The sequence below is a fragment of the Amphibalanus amphitrite genome, unplaced genomic scaffold (genome assembly GCF_019059575.1).
Source record: "Amphibalanus amphitrite isolate SeventyFive unplaced genomic scaffold, NRLGWU_Aamphi_draft 000124F_arrow, whole genome shotgun sequence".
In the NCBI taxonomy this organism is placed as follows: domain Eukaryota; kingdom Metazoa; phylum Arthropoda; class Thecostraca; order Balanomorpha; family Balanidae; genus Amphibalanus; species Amphibalanus amphitrite.
The window spans coordinates 618,169-636,967 of record NW_024881619.1 but is presented as its reverse complement, the minus strand read 5'-3'; the positions used below and the strand labels follow the sequence as shown (position 1 = coordinate 636,967).

Here is an 18,799-nt window from a genome sequence, read left to right as displayed (position 1 = left end):
CCAGCATTTATGTACGTACTTACTACACAGAGCACAATAAAATGCAAGAATGGAGAGGTGACGGCGGAAAACAACATCGGCACATATACTCACGTCGGGTTTAAAAGATACAGTGCCATTGAAGGTCTTGCAGTCTGGAGAGCGTGCTGACAACGTCGCTTCATCGGGGCACTGAAAGAGTGTGATTTCTATTTCAGAATTTAATATTCATTTCATTCCACATTCTAACCATCCAAAATCCATTCATATCTACAAAAAAAAAATCGATCGCCGAACGATCTTCAGCACCGATAGACGTTTCATAATGCACACAAAACACAACAAAACAAACGTAATGGTATGACATCTACAATCGAATTGATACTGCAAAAAAAAAGATAACGAAATGGCATCAGCTATTTCGCAGAAATTTACGAACCATAGGTCCTTTTAACTCCCAAGTTGCTAAGACTTCGTCACCTTCACATCATACGACATCATCACCTTCAGCAGTGCGATCTAACAGTGGAGGAGAGTCTATCATCTACCCTGCACCTATCCTGTTCCCAGCACGGCCCAGGCCGTCCACACCGCCATCGTCGGCTTACCGAGTGGGCCACGCACGCCACGGCCGGCAGCACGTCCAGACTGGTGATACCGACGGCGGCGGCCGACCCGGAGCCGCTCCACGTCAGGCGCCGGTACTGCCAGTCGGCAGAGCGCACCTTCCACACCGCGGTGGAGTTCGAGCTGCGCGCCCACAGGGGCGTCAGAGGACCGAGCGGAGGGAGAAGGAAGGGCCAGTGGGAGGGGAGATGAGGGAAGTGAGGGGTGTAGAGTGTGAGAAAGCAAAGATGGGTGGCCAATACCTGAAGAGGTGTGAGTCAAGCATATCAAGCAGGCATATGAGGACATTGGGGATAGCCCACCTGCTATTCAAAAATGCTGTTAGGGGTGAAATATATTGAAAGGATTCCTCCCTGCAAGCGCTCATTGATCCCCGTACAATTTACAAATAACAATAATATTTGCTAGTCCAAGCATTTGTAGAGTATTTGACCGTCAATAATTCTTTTTGGACGCCATTTAATTGCGTCCCAGAAAAGCTATTTCTGGCACCTAAAAGCTGACTCGCCCCAAAATTGGTCCTCAGCACCTATTTGGTGGATACCAGCACCAATCATGGAAAATGGCCTTAATTAGCTGTTTCTGGCACCTATTCATCGGTACGCCTTACTCTTTTTTCTGAATCTGGCACCTAAATGCTGAGCGTAGCACCAATCTAGTAGAAAAATGAACTACTGGCTGGTAGAATCATGTTGTTCTGGTATAATGACCCCTGGAGTCTAGCCTAAAGGTTGCCAGTGCAGCTACACTCTAAGACAGCCCCGTAGTGATCTCAGCATTGTATATGACGTTTAAGTAAGCAAATAATATTGATTTGTTTGAAAAAACAATGTCATTTAAATATTTAAAAGTATTTATTTGTTATGCTTAAAGGGAAACATTTTTGTGAGTAATTGTCTCGATTTTGACCATTAAAACGGGTATTGTATTTTTTGACGTCATCAAATAGCTCCAAAAAAGAAATGTAATGTTTTCATTCCGTTCAAGGCCGCTGAAGAAACGCGGGATCTTGCGTGGGACATTGTCCGTTGTTTGCCGCGCAGAGTTGTGCCGTGGTTGTGCCTTTTTCATCCGTTTCTTACTTATGTGTGCATGAAGCTTTGATTTTGTTTTTGGTTATTGTGTGGCTGGTCAGTCAAACGCCCCTGTAGAAACCGGACGCTGCGTTTGATCGAGATGGAGTCAGACGATGATTGTAGAAAGCCAGAAAGCTAATAATATTGAAAAGAGGGCCGGTTGCGTGGCATGTCTGTTCAGAGTTGACATTTTGCTTTTACTCCAGTTTATGACCTGAGAGCCTGGCTGGAAGTGACGGATCCAAACTTTTCACGTTAACCCTCGCCCTGGCAGGGGGGGGGGGTCGATGCGACCCCCCCCCCCTAAGGTTTTTCGAAGATAGCGTAAAAACGGCGGCGGGCAGCGCCGCCAAATTTGGTACAGCCTATGGGGCAACCTTTTTACATATGACCTGAAAATTTCAGGTCCGGGTGACCTTGGGTCAGGTCACCAGGTCAGAAAAACCGGTACAAGGTCATGGTCAAATTTCAATTTTCTTTATGCACCTGTCCAACTCACAGTTTTGAAGCGATTTCCTTCAAACTTTCAGGATGTGCTAAGTTCACCAAGTTGTATAACATATATTCCGGTTTTTTGGATGTCACTGACCTAAGGTCAGTTAGAGGTCATCACGTCATAATGTTAAGCCTATGGGAAAATACTAAATTCGGAAAATACTGGAGATATCCGCTTCGTTCTATCACTTTTGTGCTTTGAAACCACAGTTCTTAACAGCAGGTCACTTGGTGCTTCTTTGTTTGGTGTACTTATCCATGGGTCAGGTCAAATGAGGTCAACTGAGGTCAAATGACGTTTTTGCCAATAACTTGGCACATAATGACGCTAGAGCTTAAAAAATGGTATCATTGTGCTCCTGGTGATCAGCCGAATCGAATGATATGCGATATGATGCAATTTGGTTAACTTGAACTTAACTAATTAAATAAAGTTTACTTAAAATTTAAGAAAAACTTTAAGTACACTTAAACAAGCTAAAAGTATATCATTCGACGCGCCTTGACGTGCTGAGTTCGCTGGTGCTTTTCTTTTTGCTTTATCTCAATTAGATCAAAAGTTATAAGCGAAAAACTTTTGACCTGTTTTTAGCGAAATTTTTACATTTATACCCCCCAAAACCCCCCTAAATATCGACCTAGAGCAACCAAATTTGCACAGGGGCGAGAACTCCAGGGGGCCCACCTACCTACCAAATTTGGTGTTTCTAGGTGCCATAGGAGCCAATCGCGAGGGGGGGGTCGCATCGACCCCCCCCCCCCTGCCAGGCCGTGTTATGAAAAATGCCCTGCCAGGGCGAGGGTTAAAATGGCTGAGGGTGCAATAATCTCTACATAGCGGGCTGGTATAGGAGCGTCTTGCTATGCTGCACCATAGCTGGCTAGTGATTCTCTTTTGGCTAGAAATGGCATTAATCATTATCTCCACTGGCGAAAATGGCACTTGACATCACCGAATGCAAAGTTCATGTTTGTTAGGATACATAAAATCAGGAAGATTACGCGAATTAGGTAGGCAAACGTGGAATAAAATAGGTGCTGGATGTTTTGGTTTTGGTGCTGAATCAGCAAACAGCAAATACGGAGTTCAACTAGACGATCTGGCAACTTTAGGCTGTGTGGAAGCAATTAGGTGCCAGATTCAGATATTAGGGTCGAATAAGCATTTTGGGGCTGATCAGCAATTATGTGCCAGAAACAGCTTTTTAGGGACCAGAAACAAATATTCCCCATTCTTTTTTCGGATTTCAACATGCATAAAACAATCCAGTTTACTAGCTTGTTATTCAATTATTTCGCGCTAAAAAAGTCAAATGAACAAGCACAATGATTGTAATCTAGTTACACACAAGAAAAATGATTTTCACAGGAAAAACACACATAATATACGCATTACAATTTACAGATCTCTCCACCTATCAATCCGTTCGATATTTTAACACCAATCTGAACAAAAAAAAAAAAAGGCGGCAGAATCATCTCAGGACATGAGACTGATGAACAACGACTTACCGGATGTCCGTCCAACCAGTTCGTAACGAAACAGCTGTCCCCGTATTACTGTCGCCTGCTGATTTCCAGTTGATCTTTATTTCAAGAGTATTCACACCAGCAGAGCCACATATCGTCCACTTCAGACCCGGAGCCTTCATAGCACTGGAAAGGAGGAAAACCATTGAGCGACAGACCCAGCTTGAAAGGTATCACGACGAGTGTGGCGGCCAAGAACTAGGAGGTAGAGGAAAGGATAAATGGGAGGGGTGGAACAAAAATGGTGACAAATTTTATGGGTCAAAACTGAAAGTATAGAAACCATCCTTCCCGCCAGAAGAAGAAGAGAACCAGAAACCGCGACCTGGTAGGGGGGGGCTATTTTTTGTCCCCCCCCCCCTCATATCTTCGAAACTACTGGACGGATCCGCAAAATTCAAACGGCGTTCGAATGGCCTGTCCAATTTGTCCATTGAAACCAAATTTCATTGACTTCGGGGTCACCGATGACGTCACAGGTCAGGTCAAAGATGAAATGTTTCACCGTTCACGGGTCTTCTAGGGAATGCGCTATAACACCGAGGAAAACGCATTTTGTCGAGAATCAGCGATAGGGCGTCAGTTTCCTGGTACATATGTTGCTATTAGAGGTCACTGACAATACCAGGTCAGGTCACAGGTCAGGTCACCAAGGGTCAGCACATGAACCCAACTTTACTAAGGTTGTGCGATGCATGTTTTATGGACAATTTTTCATTTCCAACTCAATGGTGTTGTATATAAGACCATCAGGTACGGCTTAGGTCACTTTCTGGTGGAGGTCAGGTCAAGGTCAGGTCAAAAAGGTCAAATTTTAAAGTTGATAGTTTTGCATAAAATGGATATTGATTCTGAATGGATGATGATTTTTCGGCTATTATATTTAAAAAAGAATTATTTTTTTTGATTTTGAGGGATCAGAATCCAAAAATTTCAAAAATCCGAGATAGCAGTTTTGTAGGCCTGTCAATTCTACAGCTTTCATGTCTTTATCATTTTTCTGTATTTGCAAAGCTATAGGCCTGACAGCTCTTCCCGCGAAACCCTTTTTTGGGTCGAAAACGGCAGAACATGACGTCACTCTGACGTCATTTCCGGCCAACCTATCATAGCCTTTGGAAATTTTGGTCACAATGTGTAAAATTGATGTCCGGGAGGGTTCTGAAAGTTTGGTGACGATCGGCGCAGCGGTTCTGGAGATATATCGAAAAGTCTGGAGGGGGGCAAAAAATAGCCCCTCCCCACCAGGGCGCGGGTTAAGCAGTTGGAAAACGTGGTCAAAGCGTCCGAAAAGTGGTACAAAGGGCTGACAGTGCCTCAATTTAAGTCAAATGCTGCAAAGGGCAGTTATCTTCAGATCAGAGCTTGAGAAATGATCCGAGTGCCTAATTGAGGCCATTCATCCCCGAACTCAGGGCACTATGAGCTATAGGCCTGGACGAAGCCAGGTTTCCCCACGAAGATAGCCCAAAAGTCTGGCGATGCGAGATGGGAGAAGTCTGATAGTGTGGGTTGCTATGAGCATTGCGGGCCCGAACGAGCGCAAGGGGCAAACGAACACAACACCGCTCCAATATTTTAAACTTAAACAACAATATAGTGATAAAACTTCGCTCTCCAGTCCACACTGACTGGCCCAACTGTTCTCCTCCCCGCCTCACACCAGCCACACACGACTCACACACCTGGCGGGAGGTGGATACAGAGGCTCGCGTGTGTGACCGTCCAGCTTCAATTGCACATTGTCCACCAGCCTTGTGGATAGCCCCGTCAGGTCCAGGGTCAGGTCACGATCGCCTTTCGGAGGCTCCTGAGGTCAATCGACAGAAAACACACGTTAGACGCACGACCGCGACCGGGAATCTTGTGACACACAATGCAAATTGCACAATGCGCATACAAGCAAGAAAGAAAACAACTGTCGATAAAAGATCAAAATAAAGTCAGTGCTATATGAATGTGTTACCTCTGTCTCTGAGAGCTAATTGGCTTGGCATAGGCTTCGTTAACTCCTCAAACCAGAAAAATACTCTTACGAGTGTGTATGTAATGTAGCTTTTCAGAGGCTTTACGGTAAACAAGTTTTCTACAATATGCTAAAATTTAATGATATGATTAGACCGAGGAGGAAGCATCAGTCGAGGATGGCACATCAATTGCGATATATTAGGGACTAGGGAGCTCATATTACCGACCGGCCCATTCATAATCACACACGTCACCTTAGTATACGTATACATACACGACACACCGTAGCCGTAAGTATCGAGCCCAACTGTTGATTACGTGTGCAACTGTGCAGTCAGAAACAAGTAACCCGTCTGAAAGAGCGATGGGAAGGAGGGAGGGAGGGGAAAGGAGGGTATAAGTAAAGTAATTATGGGGAGGGGGGAGGGAGAGAGGGAGGGAGGGAGGGAGGGGAGGGGAGGGAGAGGGGGGAGGGAGGGAGGCAGAGAGAGGGATAAGAGGGAAAGAGGACGAACACTTATGCATGTATGGGCGAGTGTATGAGTAACTTTAGGCGAGAGATTTGGCAACTGAATAGCTAGCAACCACTCATTCACGAAGACACTGAGAGAGAATCAGTAAGTGAAGTGACATCAGCGCGGTCACGGCACTCCGCCCGTGCCTTCCGCCGGTGCTGCAACCACCCGCAATTCGGAGCACTGCCATGTTGAAGGATAGGTACCGGCGCGCGCCGCGGCACATGGCGGCGTGGGCCGGCCGCCGCCGCGTGCCGATAAAGGTCACCCCTGAGCCGGCAGTAGCTGACCAGGCAGGGGGTGCGCGGTGCGCGCTCGGCGGGAGCGGTGGCCCAGGCCCCAGCTCACCAGCCACCGCGCCGGCACACAACGGCACTGCGCGCTCCTCGTAGGCACGGAGGCTCTGCAGAGGCACGGGGTCTCTGCGGAGGGACGTCGGGTGTGGAAACCCAGGAGGCGGGAACAGGGGCGGGGGCGACGAGAACCTATCTAAAACCACGTAACAGACGACACGCCAACGCACGGCATGCAATGGACTGCATCATGCACATTGCACACAATATCAAGGTTCATTTTCCCACGAATATGATAGGCACATTACTTACTACCGTGTCCGAAATCACAGCGTAGTATTGTAGCTTAATTTTCCGTGTTCTGATTACGAGCGTGATCTTTGAATGAATCCATTCATACCACTGATTGCAGCTCCGTGCAACGGAAGCTGACACGTGTACTCGTGTAATGTGTATGTACCGTCTGACGTGGATAGAAAGCGGGCGCCGCAGCGTCTGGGTAGCTTCCGGAGTGAGAAACGATCGGGAGAGGGAGAAGGAAAGGGAGGAGAGAGAGAGTGAAAGAGGGATTGAGAGAAAGAGAGAGAGAGAGAGAGAGAGAGAGAGAGAGAGAGAGAGAGAGAGAGAGAGAGGAGGGAGAGGGAGAGGGAGAGAGAGAGAGAGGGGGGTGGAAGAGAGGTAGAGGAGAGGAAAAGGGAGAGAAGATGAGGAGGAAGGAGTGATGAGAAACCGCTAGGCTTTATCGTGACTGTGAGATAAATATGATAGGAAAATGTGTGACTCGAACTCTAACTCTCAAGTCTACATCCTTTAGTCTACCCACATTCAGATCACGGCCAGCAGTTGTGAACACTCTATGTAGATCGCAGCTTCCTTCGTAGTTTGTCAGAAGGCGTCGCCGTGCATTCCTGCATATGGGCCGGCTGTGGTCCACTAGGCCGGCCGCGGGCGGCCTTCCACCGCTGTACCGGCCGGGGAAGGGTGTGCCGAGCAGCCGACGTCGCGGCCTGACGTCACGGCCGGCGCCGGTCACGGCCCCTCCGCCGTGACGCCGGCGAGAGGGGGGAGAGGGAGAGGGAGAGGGAGGGAGGGAAGGGCTGGCGCAGGTGCTGCGCAGGCGCGCCGCGCGACCACGGCTGACGAAAGGCTCCGGCGGGCGGCCGTCACCGTTCCGTGAGCCGGCAGACGGGCGCCGCGAACCGCCATGGAACCGAACTCCGGCTGACGGCCGGGCCAGCCGACACCGCTGCGCCCACCGGTCCCCGCCGGCCAGGCGCCAGCTGTCTGCACCACGTGGTCACTGTGCACACAGCCACTATCAGTGCACAGAGTGCACACTTAGCGCAGTGACATCATCGATAGAGGTGCCCGGAACACTGCGACACGTGTGCCGGCGGCGATAAGGTTCGGCCACCTACCTACAAATAGTCCTTCAGACACAATGGCGCACCCAAGGACGTATATAGGGGCGCACTGGAGTAGAGTGCCACACACCCCGACCAGTGAAGTGTGAACTGATTCTGCGACAAAAACGAAAGGCAACAACGGATGGCATTGCTTGGCATTCGTTATTTCTTTTCGTGTTAAATTGCATAGAATCACATGCTTGACCTACGAACTCCCAAATATTTCTGACACTTCTCGATATCCCGTCATTGCACTGTCACTGAGCCAGTCGTGTAACTAAACCGTGACTAAACCTATGTGACTGTGAGCTGTGAAAGCTGGAATGCCGCCCCTGCTGTACGAGTGCACGGTATTTACAACTGTGGACCCCAGTCCCCTCCCATCGACCGCGCTTTCGTCCCGGGCCCCCTGAGCGGCCCGCCGAGCGGCGCTGCGCAGAGGTGCCACACCTGCAGTTGTGCTATCGCCGCCGACGCGCAGATTTCGTCATCGTTCGAGGAACCGGGGGAGTCCCTGGTCCGTCGGTGGCCGGCGCTCCGCCCTGGACGGGGGGGGGGGTGGAGGACAGATGGAGACGCCATGCCTCGGGCCGCCCGACATGGAGCAGGTGACCGCTGATGGTGAATTCAATGGGATGTTTAAAAATAATAATGCACACTGGGATTGCAAATGACAACTGATAAGCAGAGATAGTTAAAACTGAAAGTTTGGCCACCACGTACGAAATGACCGGTATGCACCTTTTTGAGTGACAAACAAGCTAACGCAATAGTGAGCCCTCAGTGTACGAACGTGCAAAGTGAGACACCAACTGATCTTTCATTTAGGTCTCGAACGGCGCACCGGCTTTGAGTATGCATAATCTGTCCAGCCTTTCTTGTCGTGTAGTTGGAAACGGTCCAGCACGTTTTGCTTAAAAAAAGAGTGGTAGATCCAAGTCGAAGCATGGTAACTTAAGAAAGGCGGGTTTATCTGCTGTCGATGCCGGTTTGGGCAGTGGACACTGGGCACTGGGCTGAACGGCACAGCACAGCAATAACCGCCGTCTGCATAAAACGACCCAAAGGGTCCCGGGTCCCAACAGAGGGTGGCATCGATGGAATTCCCTCGAGCACATATACCATTATCGTGACGAATGCCTGCGAGCGCGCTATCAACGACACGAGAGTGCAGCCAAGTACCTAATCTTTGAACTCTTGTGTGCTTAAGCGACAAGCCAATCGTAGTAAAGGCCGTAATCGCTATGCATTATGCAACCTGATAATGTGTATCGCTCACGAATGTGCAATACAATACAAGGCCATTCATCAGTCTGGCAACATGATTTTAAAAGCGCGATGATAAAGCATAGTTAGGTATTTAATGCTTATCAGGCTCGATAGGAGTGGCAGTTGTACACACAGCTCAGTGTCAACTGGTTATGGTAAATTATTTCCAATCCAATGCTCTATAATGATTAATGGACAGATTGACGAGCTCCAACTCGAGGGCATCACAAGCTGTAAACGCCCCTGGCTTCCATTGTCCGGTTGGGAGATTCAGGATCGTCAACGAACTAGTTGAGACCGAAGATAGGCGTGCCATTCAAAGCCGGATATGGTCCGCCCCAAGGCGTCCGCCCCACTCGACTGACTCCAACTGGCCGCTGAGCTGCTCCCACTGCTATCACAGACCATCCGCGTTGCTCGTCGTGAACTCTGGAGACTCGTATATCGAGCGCCGGAGCGACTCGAGCCCGGGCTCTAGCCGCAGGGAGTCCGACACTTCAATCTGAGCCACGGGACAGAACAGACACCAGATGTAAATGCAATGCCATGGTGGGCACGATCTGCCAATTTAATAAAACCTTTGCTGATTGCCAGAATGATATTCGATCTGATTTAGGAGGCTGGGATTAGTGAGAAGCGATAAGTGACTTCAAAAAGAGAAGAGAAGAAGGGAAGAAAATAGGTAAGAAGAACAAAGCAGATTCCATGTTTTTTTCAGTGCCACCATAGGCTATACTCGGCATCATAATCTACCCCTTGACACCTTCGCTGCAACCAGTCGATGTATCAGCTAACGCAAGCTACATTCCAGATTACCTTCCAGTTCATTTGGTTCATCCGGCACATACCACGGCTCAGCTAGAAATGCAAACAACTCCGCCGTTCGATCATGTTGCAGGCAGCTTCTATTTAGCTGACATGACCTTTCTTCTTGTCTTGCAGCAGTAAGACAGCCCCATCCCCATCCCAAAATACATCCAACAGACATACTCAGATCCGCGCTGCCCACTACACTTGGAGCGCACACCCAGCCAGTGTATGCGCTGACCCGCGCTATCGCGGGCGGTACTGACGCCGCTATTACGTCACAGTGTGAGAGCAGCAGGTCAAGTGAAAGATGCGCTATTGCATGAATCCCCCAAACGGAAGGATGTGCACATTGTGCAGAACGTTCTAGTGGGCCCACGGGCGGGGGTTGAGAATGTCAGTGACAGTCACGTCAAAAGTGAAAAGGGAATGTTGAATATCAGAAAATGTACCGCCATTGGCGATTGCTATGCCACTTCCTTTCATGTTATCTGAATGCTTAATCATAACTCATGTAAATATAAGTTCGCACTAAGGCACTTAGCCTCCCAAGTGTGGATAACTTTGCAGATATCCATCCATAGGAGAAATAGAGGAGATATGTATATATCCATAGGAGAAACACAAATCAATCACACCTCAATTGATTGAATTGATCATGATTGTAGTTTGAGGGGTGACACAATTTCGGTCAAAATGAGCAATACCTCACCATGACCTCGTCAAGGTGCTGTGTGGATATTAATTGGCAGGTACTTACCAGTTTTATCGTTTTCCAATTTCCATCATTGACATCCCACTTTAGAGAATCACCGTTTGCTGTCGGCGTTACGAAAACGAAGCACAGAAGTGCCAGAGTCAGATTGCTCAATCGACACCGGTTCCTGGCATGAGCTGCCATGATCGGCATCGTCATCACCTGCAAAAGGGACAGACAAGTTGTCACTAACCACAAACAAGCCCAGTACTCAGTAGAGACCAATGGGTCAAAATCATCCGCTCAAATCTCAAAGAGAGGTGGAAGGGGTAGCCACCAGACTGAGGAATGGAAGAGACCTACTGTAAACATGAAAGAGATCAAACACCAAGACCGGATTAGGAGTCTCGCAGACGGCATAGATCCTACGTGACGCCACGTAGAATCTTCGTCGCCCGTGCGACGCCAAACGGCATTTTGGGCTGTGAGTTGTGACGGCGAAGAATCTTTGTGACCTTACAAATAATGTTCACGGGGGCCTAAAATGCCGCCCGATGTCGCATGTACGGCGAAGATTCTACGCGACGACACGTAGAATCTTTGCCGTCCACCAGACTCCTAAATACGAGAAGAGGCTGAGAAGACGCTGATGTGACGGAGCACGTGCTGCTCCGCTGCTCGCGGCTCTCGCTGACTCCCCCCAGCCTCGAACACACGGCTTCGCCGAATGCCGATTTTTGTGGCCCCGGGCCCCGGAACTTCTAGCTCCGGTCTTGTTTTACCGCAGGACACTACAGTGCGCTAAGTGTATTGTGACATTGGGTTTGGGTTTCCGTGGAAATAAAAAGCTTATTCGGACGCTCAAACATCGGAGAGCGTCCAAGGCCCTGGAACGCTCTTGTCTGATTGATATAGCCTTGATCGCTAGATGCAGGGTTTCGGAGTTGGAGTTGGAGTCGGAGTCGGAGTCGGAGTCGCCCGGAGTCGTGGCAAGCAGCCAGGAGGTCGGAGTCGGAGCCGGTCCAGCTGCCTCGACTCCGACTCCGGAAAGTTCACTGAAGTCTAAAATCCGTGGTATCACTTTTCAGTTGTTATTACCTAACCAGTTGCCCCACGGCAAAATTCGCTTCCGGTGATCACAAATAAGTTATTTTTTCACACATCTTGTTTTTGTTCTGAAAAGCTAACAATGCATCTTACAAATTTCAAGTTACGTCAAAATTTAGTAGGCAAGCATTTTAAATTCGCGTTATAACTTCTTCTATCCAGTGTCAAAGGCTTAATGACAACTGTATATTTACTTTCTTCTTTTATCGCTCCAAAAAGTGCCTAACACAAACACAGACCAACAATAGGGCCTTGGACCAACATGATGGCGATGCCCGTGGTCATGGATACGGCCAAGATTCTTACAGATACGGCCACACTCATGCTTCTCGGCGGGTTTTCGAGCTGGCCCCGCCGGCCGCTGGTCAGGATTCAGCTGCGCCTGCGTCCACGTGGGAGAAATGGTGACCGCATGAACAAAACCGGAGCCAGGGTATACCGGAGCAATCTCCCGGTGCGCGTAAACCTAACATGGTGCGTCATATCACGTGGAATTTTGGCAGCCACCATAGCCCTTTGTATCAGACCCGGAGTCCGAGTCTGAGTCGGAAGTGCACTACCACGACTCCGAAACCCTGGCTATGTGTGCACAATCCACAAGTGTTTTATGTAAAAGTGGTTTAATTTTGGCATAAATAGGCATCTAATGTTTGGCGCAAATCATGCAGAAATTTCAGCGCAAAATCGCTTTCACCGAATTTCGGCCCAAGAGGGTCTCACGGGCATCCAAAACATATGGGTGCCGATGTAAAGGTGAAACCCCGAACAATCAACAAACCATCTGCACCTGCATCCGGCATAGTGTAATGTGTATGGATGTTTTCCAATCTGGCCCATGCCTTTGCAATGTGTTACATTGCAAAGGCCTAAAGCCATGGAAATTGGAAATGTAGTTCAATATCTGTAAGAATCTTGGATCAAGATTGAGATAGGCTTATAATACAAGCAAATCTCTATGGCTTGTTCTTAGGTGTTGTTTTTATCCGCTGGGACTGAGAGCGTGAGATATTTTTCGTACTCCAGCGTAGATGGGTAGCCATACGGCTTCCACGGTAGACAGTGATGACATCAGTCATCTTTTGCAAGCTCGTTAAAGAATTTGGGCTGTACGGGGACAGCTGGGCTGTCCCCGTACAGCCCAAATTCAGCCCAAATTCAAAAAAACGGGGACAGCTGGGCTGTCCCCGTACAGCCCAAATTCTTTAACGAGCTTGCAAAAGATGACTGATGTCATCACTGTCTACCGTGGAAGCCGTATGGCTACCCATCTACGCTGGAGTACGAAAAATATCATCTCACTCTATGGCTTGTATAGCATTTGGTAGGATACTCACGTGCCGAACTCCAAAGGGCAGATGTAGAACCTCAACTTGAAAAATACCGGCTCAACTTGAAACTTGAACTTAAACTTGAAAAATATCGACTTAATGATTATGATAGCTTCAAATGTACCTACATGGCGAAATAAAGCTTCCTAGAGTTGTTGTTGTTGTTGTTGTTGAAGAGTTAGGGCGCGCAGCAGCTTGGCTCAAGCGTCCAACTTCCAAGTTGGTATATCCTCTTGTAGTCTTCAGAGTTGCAGTTGGCGTATGGTTGTGGTACTAAGCGGAACTAAGCAGGTTTCCGGGTAGGGATGAGGAATGACTTGGGAGAGGAAAAATTGCGATGGTTAGGAGATAGCCTTGGTAGGATATGGCCTGGGCGAGGAGAGAACAGAGAAGTTAATGTTAGTTGTGAATACTACAATGCTACTTACAGTCTTAGCTACTTGGGGATAGCCAAACAGCTCGGTAAGCAGGAAGAGCAATACAGCTCATTCTTCAAGGGGGCAAAAGGCGCTCTGGGAGAAGGCATGGTTCTATCTAGAATGAAAAAAGAAAAAAAGACACAAAACTTGGGTCTTGACATGGGGGTTACACGATACTTAGGGATTTCACTTCACAGTATGGGGGTGACATAGAAACACATAACATACCCAACCAATTTCAGACATTTCAGACAGGTGTTCATACAACGTGACCATGGATGAAGTGTTGCTAAACCATGAGTGCATGAGCTCGAGTAGTAATCCACTCTTTTTAACTAGAAATAACTAATCCATGGTTCTTGGATTCAACATAACATGAAGGATTGTGTCGAGCTTGTCTGAAGCCATAGCACATATGGAAACAAAATACATTTCATTATCATCACTTAGCACCCATAACGCCTCTACGTCCTTTGTTCAGAGTTTGTCGTATAAGTTGCACTGTCGAAGATAATCGAACACTGCATCCACCACCGTGGGTTCACCGTTTCCCAAGAGAATCCCCAGCGACATGCGGACGCCGACATCTCGACACGCCGCTGCGAGTCTCCTCCTCGCTACAGTGTACTTTCGGCATTCTAACAGTATGTGTTGAACATCTTGGCGACATTGACACAGGTCACAGACAATAGGCGGTAGTTGGTCAATAACATGCGAGTGAGTTAAAATAGTGTGTCCGAGTCTCATCCTACACAAAACCACTTCCTCCTTTCGACTGGCACGTACACTAGAATTCCAATGTCCTATATCTGTCTTAATCTGCTTCAGTAGAGTTGGACGATAATCTAACCACAGATTTTCAAATAACACACGGACGCGACTCTTCACCAGTGGCACAAATTCCCGATGTCCTATTTTTACATCAGTCACATTAGGTTTATCATGAGCCTTTCCCGCCCAGTAGTCAGCTCTGACATTACCAGCTATGCCACTATGTCCTGGAACCCAGACAACGATGCAATCGATGCCATCTCGTACATTTTTATGATTTATCTCTAGGATCTCCACCAAGACCGGATGATCACGGCTCTGCACTGTGAGAGCCTTGATAACCGCTTGGGAGTCACAGCATATGAGCGCTTTGGGTACTTGGTTACGTCGCACAAACTTCATCGCTTCTCTTACAGCTACCAGTTCAGCGGTATACACAGATAACCCATCACGCAGCTTATGGGAGAAATAGGCACTGTTCACTGTGAAAGCACATGCTACTGAGTTGTTCCGCTTGGATCCGTCAGTGTACATTTTCCTATGGTCCGGGGCCCTGTTCAAGTGCTCTGCGGCCGCCGCGGCTCCCGCGGCCGGGAGGCGGAGCCTAATTTCGGTTAGGTTGAACACCCTCGCGGCTGCGGCCGCTGCGGCCGGCGACGAGAATGGCACGGTTGTTTTGAATGGAGATGCTGATCAAAATTTTGTGCGTAATTGCTTTATAATGGCTTTATTACTTCAATTAGTACCTTTTTGAAGCAATTCAATGAATCAACCGAAATCAATGAAGCAATGAATTATTCCTTAACAACATAATAAAATCAACCGAAACAAAGAGCGAAATCCGCAATGTTTTGTCTCACGCGCGCAGTTTATGTCGAAGTTTCCCTGCGGTCGCTCCCGAGCGACCGCGGGAGCCGCAGGAAGAGCTACGCATTACCCAGAATGCTGCTCTCGCCTGATTGGCCGCCAGCTAAGCTCCGCCTTTTTGGCCGCGGGAGCCGCGGCGGCCGCAGACACTTGAACAGGGCCCAGGTATTTGTCCATCAGGTCGTGAAAAGCAGTCAATATATCTGTCTCAGTCATAAGTCTTTTGTCTTGAGAGATGAGCATCTGTGTGGGGACGGTGTGCAACACCCATGGTGCTGTAATACCATTTTCCTTAGACAATATTTCGGGAGGATTATAGTCTATTTCGGTAAAAAGCTTTCGCAGTCGTAGTGATACTGGGAGACCCGATATCCTCCGCAAGTAGCGGTCGGAGAGATCTTCATATAGTTCATAAGCGTCTAAATCCATTATGTGGTAGCAGGGGTGGTTGTGATCACTTTTTACTTTCAGGTAGTACCGGGCTAGTAAGTCTCGGCGTCTAATGCTGAGGGGTTCCACGTTCGTGTCCACTTGTAATGCTCTTACAGGGGAAGTCCGCAAGGCACCAGTGGCAATGCGGAGTGCCGTGTTCTGAATAGTCTCAAGGGACTCCACAAGCCGAGTCCCTGGCCCATCCAAAATAAAAGATGAATAGTCGAGTATTGGTCGGATCAGGGATTTATACATGCGTAATAACACAGTTCTGTCGGCACCGTAGCTTTTTCCGGCAATGCTTTTCAGTATCGACATTCGTTTCTGAGCTCTTCCTTTAACATATTCTATGTGCCCATTTAAGCTCAGTTTCGAATCAAGTAAGACGCCTAGATAACGGACCTGGTCCACAATACAAATAGGGTGACCGTTGAGTTTGAGAGTAGGTAGTTGGTTCTGGTTCACTCGTTTTAAACCTCTTCTAAACAAAACGGCGTTAGTCTTCATGGGGGAAAATACAAAACCGTTCCGCTCTGACCACTGTCCTATTCTGGTTAAAGCGTTTTGGATTTTCTTAAATATAAGTGGGATATCTTTTCCCTGCGCCCAGATAGTGCAATCGTCTGCGTATATAGCAGCAGAGACCTCTCTTGGTATTGCGTCAATCAAAGAGTCAATCACAATATTAAAAAGCAATGGAGAGATCACCCCTCCTTGGACAACGCCATACTCCTGCTCAAACGTATCTGATACCTCTCCGCACCTCACTTGGAATGTCCTATTTTGCAAGTAGCCTCGAATGAAATGCATGATATGGCCCCGGAAGCCGATATCATACATTCTATTCAACAAAACCGTTGGGGAGACCATGTTATATGCTGACTTAATGTCTAGGAACACACCGAGGGTGGAACAGTGGTGAAGGAATCCTTCTCGTATGTGCGAATCAAGTCTCACTAGGTGGTCCCCAGTAGACTTTCCTGATCGGAACGCACATTGATATTTCGATATAAGGTCATATTTCTCAAGGTACCATGACAGTCTCTTACCAATCATCCTCTCTAGTAATTTGCACATACAAGAGGTGAGTTGGATAGGCCTGTACGATTGCATTTGGTTGCGGTCTTTCCCTGGCTTAAGGATGGGTATGATGTAAGAATGTCTCCATGCGTCGGGGAACACGTCATTCACCCATACATAATTATAAAAACGAAGCAGTTCAATCAGCTGTGTTTCATGCATATGTCGGAAGAAATCATAGTGAACCTTGTCCGGCCCGATGGATGTAGAGCCAGATCGTTTAATAGCGTCAGTAAGTTCTCTCATTGTAAATTCTTTGTTGTAATCCTCGTAGTTCTCATCCCCAAATTCAGGTAAGTTTCCTGCTAATTCACGTTCCCAGTCAAGAAAGGCTTGGGGGTAGTTCGATCTCGAGCTCATATTCGAGAAATACCTCCCGAAGTGATTTGCCACCTCAGTAGGGTCGTCAATAATCTCGTTATTATGCATAATAACTGGGAGAGGTCTCATGTATCGATGCTTCTGCGAGAACTTACGGATTATATCCCACAGTTTCCCCATCGGGGTTCTGTGGTTAAACACTGATAGCAGCTCCTGCCATGAGCGGATCTGTGCATCTCTAATAGTCCGTCGTGTCTTAGCCTTCGCTTTCCTATACTCAATTCGTAGGAATTGGGAATGAGGGTCTCTCCTCATTCTGTTATGAGCTCTCCTTCTAGTCAGAATTGCGTTCCTGCAGTCATCCGTCCACCACGGACACGAGTATTTGGTGTTACCATTTCGGGTGGGTATAAACTTCTGGGCAGTGTCAATAATAGTTTGAGTTATTTCATCACAGTTCTCCAGTCCAAGGTTAGGATTGAATTTGAAATCACATTTCATTTCAAATTCCGTCCAGTTAGCTTTCCTCGTGTTCCATCCATAAAAAACAGGGGGCAAGTTCGTGTAGGCAGTAGGATTACCGACATCTATACGTATGGGGTAGTGGTCACTGGCATATAGGTCTTTTTCAGTGTCCCATTCAAGTATGTGAGAGATATCGTTTGATACCACTGTCAAATCGATATGGGACGTATCTCCTGTGGATTCATCCAGTCTAGTTGGCTGTCCATCATTCAAAACATGTAGGTTATGATGGTTGACAACATCCATCCAGATGCAACCCCGTCTGTCACATTGCACAGCTCCCCACATGAAATGTTTGCTGTTTGCATCTGTACATATTACAAATGGTTTAGGGAGTTGCTGGATTAATAGGGATATATCCTGAAATGAGAAGTTGTCAGTTGGGGGCAAGTACAATGAACAGAATGTAATTCTTTCCCTCTGTAGCCTTACTGAGCAGGCTACCACCTGTAAATTGCTCTGTACAGGTAATACCATGTGCGGCAGGCGATTTGATACATATATCGATACACCTCCTCTCCTGTCACCTTGAGGTGAGTATGCGTTGTATAAAGAATAATGTGGTAAGTCAAAACAATATCTGTCATTGGCCATAAAGTGAGATTCCTGAATACAGATCACCTGGTAATTACCGTCCAAGAACATTTGTTTGGCTTCTGCCCACTTTCCGATCAGTCCTCTGGCATTCCATTGTAGGACCCTTGTCAGAGTTTCTTAGTCGAGCCAGAACACAATTCACCACTCATAAGTTCCCACTCCTTGGGAATAATTGGGCTGGCTGCTACTATCGGGTTCATATCAGTCATGATGCTGATATTGTACCATTTTCCATAGGAAACAAGATAGCTGATCATCAACCACCTCAGCTTGTGTGGTTGTTTGATCAGCACATGTAAGTTAACAAACCGAAATACAAGTAGAAATAAAGACGTCTTGATTCTACGTTAAAAAAAGAAAAGAAAAGAAAAAAAGAGTTTTGTGTTTTAGTGCTAAAAGTTACGTTAGGGTTTGGGTTTCCTGGTCAGGCTGGGCATTCGCCTGTCCCTTCCAGGTCTCCCTCCTTGACGTTTTTTGCCAAGCTCAGGGGATGGCGATACCCCATCAGCAGGGATATCTGATGTCTCTGTCATTGATGACTGCTCAGAGTCAGGATGGGCTTTTTGGGTTCTTTCACTCCTCTCCTTGACCTCATCTGTGTTCTGCGTCACCTGCGATGTCCAGCTCTGTCGGATCACTCGCTGAGAGGAACCAGCCAGAGTGTCTTTGTTTGTTGGTGGAGTGCTCCTC

At 47.7% G+C, this 18,799-nt stretch overlaps 1 protein-coding gene across 5 annotated transcripts in view; it reads right to left on the bottom strand.

Annotated features, from left to right (window-relative positions):
* LOC122381639 overlaps window positions 1–18,799 on the bottom strand; it is a 50,096-nt gene that overhangs the window by 29,829 nt on the left and 1,468 nt on the right. The window contains exons 2-7 of one of the 5 annotated variants that reach the window (XM_043366047.1): window positions 13,104–13,243; window positions 10,726–10,884; window positions 5,393–5,517; window positions 3,690–3,833; window positions 588–729; window positions 94–171 (exon numbers count right to left, since the gene is read on the bottom strand). In XM_043366047.1, the coding sequence (XP_043221982.1) occupies window positions 94–171; window positions 588–729; window positions 3,690–3,833; window positions 5,393–5,517; window positions 10,726–10,881 (645 nt within the window). In that variant the 5' untranslated portion in view covers window positions 10,882–10,884; window positions 13,104–13,243. Of the gene's footprint in view, window positions 1–93; window positions 172–587; window positions 730–3,689; window positions 3,834–5,392; window positions 5,518–10,725; window positions 10,885–13,103; window positions 13,632–18,799 lie in introns of all 5 variants that reach the window. The other 4 variants (XM_043366046.1, XM_043366048.1, XM_043366050.1 and 1 more) reach the window with 4 other exon arrangements.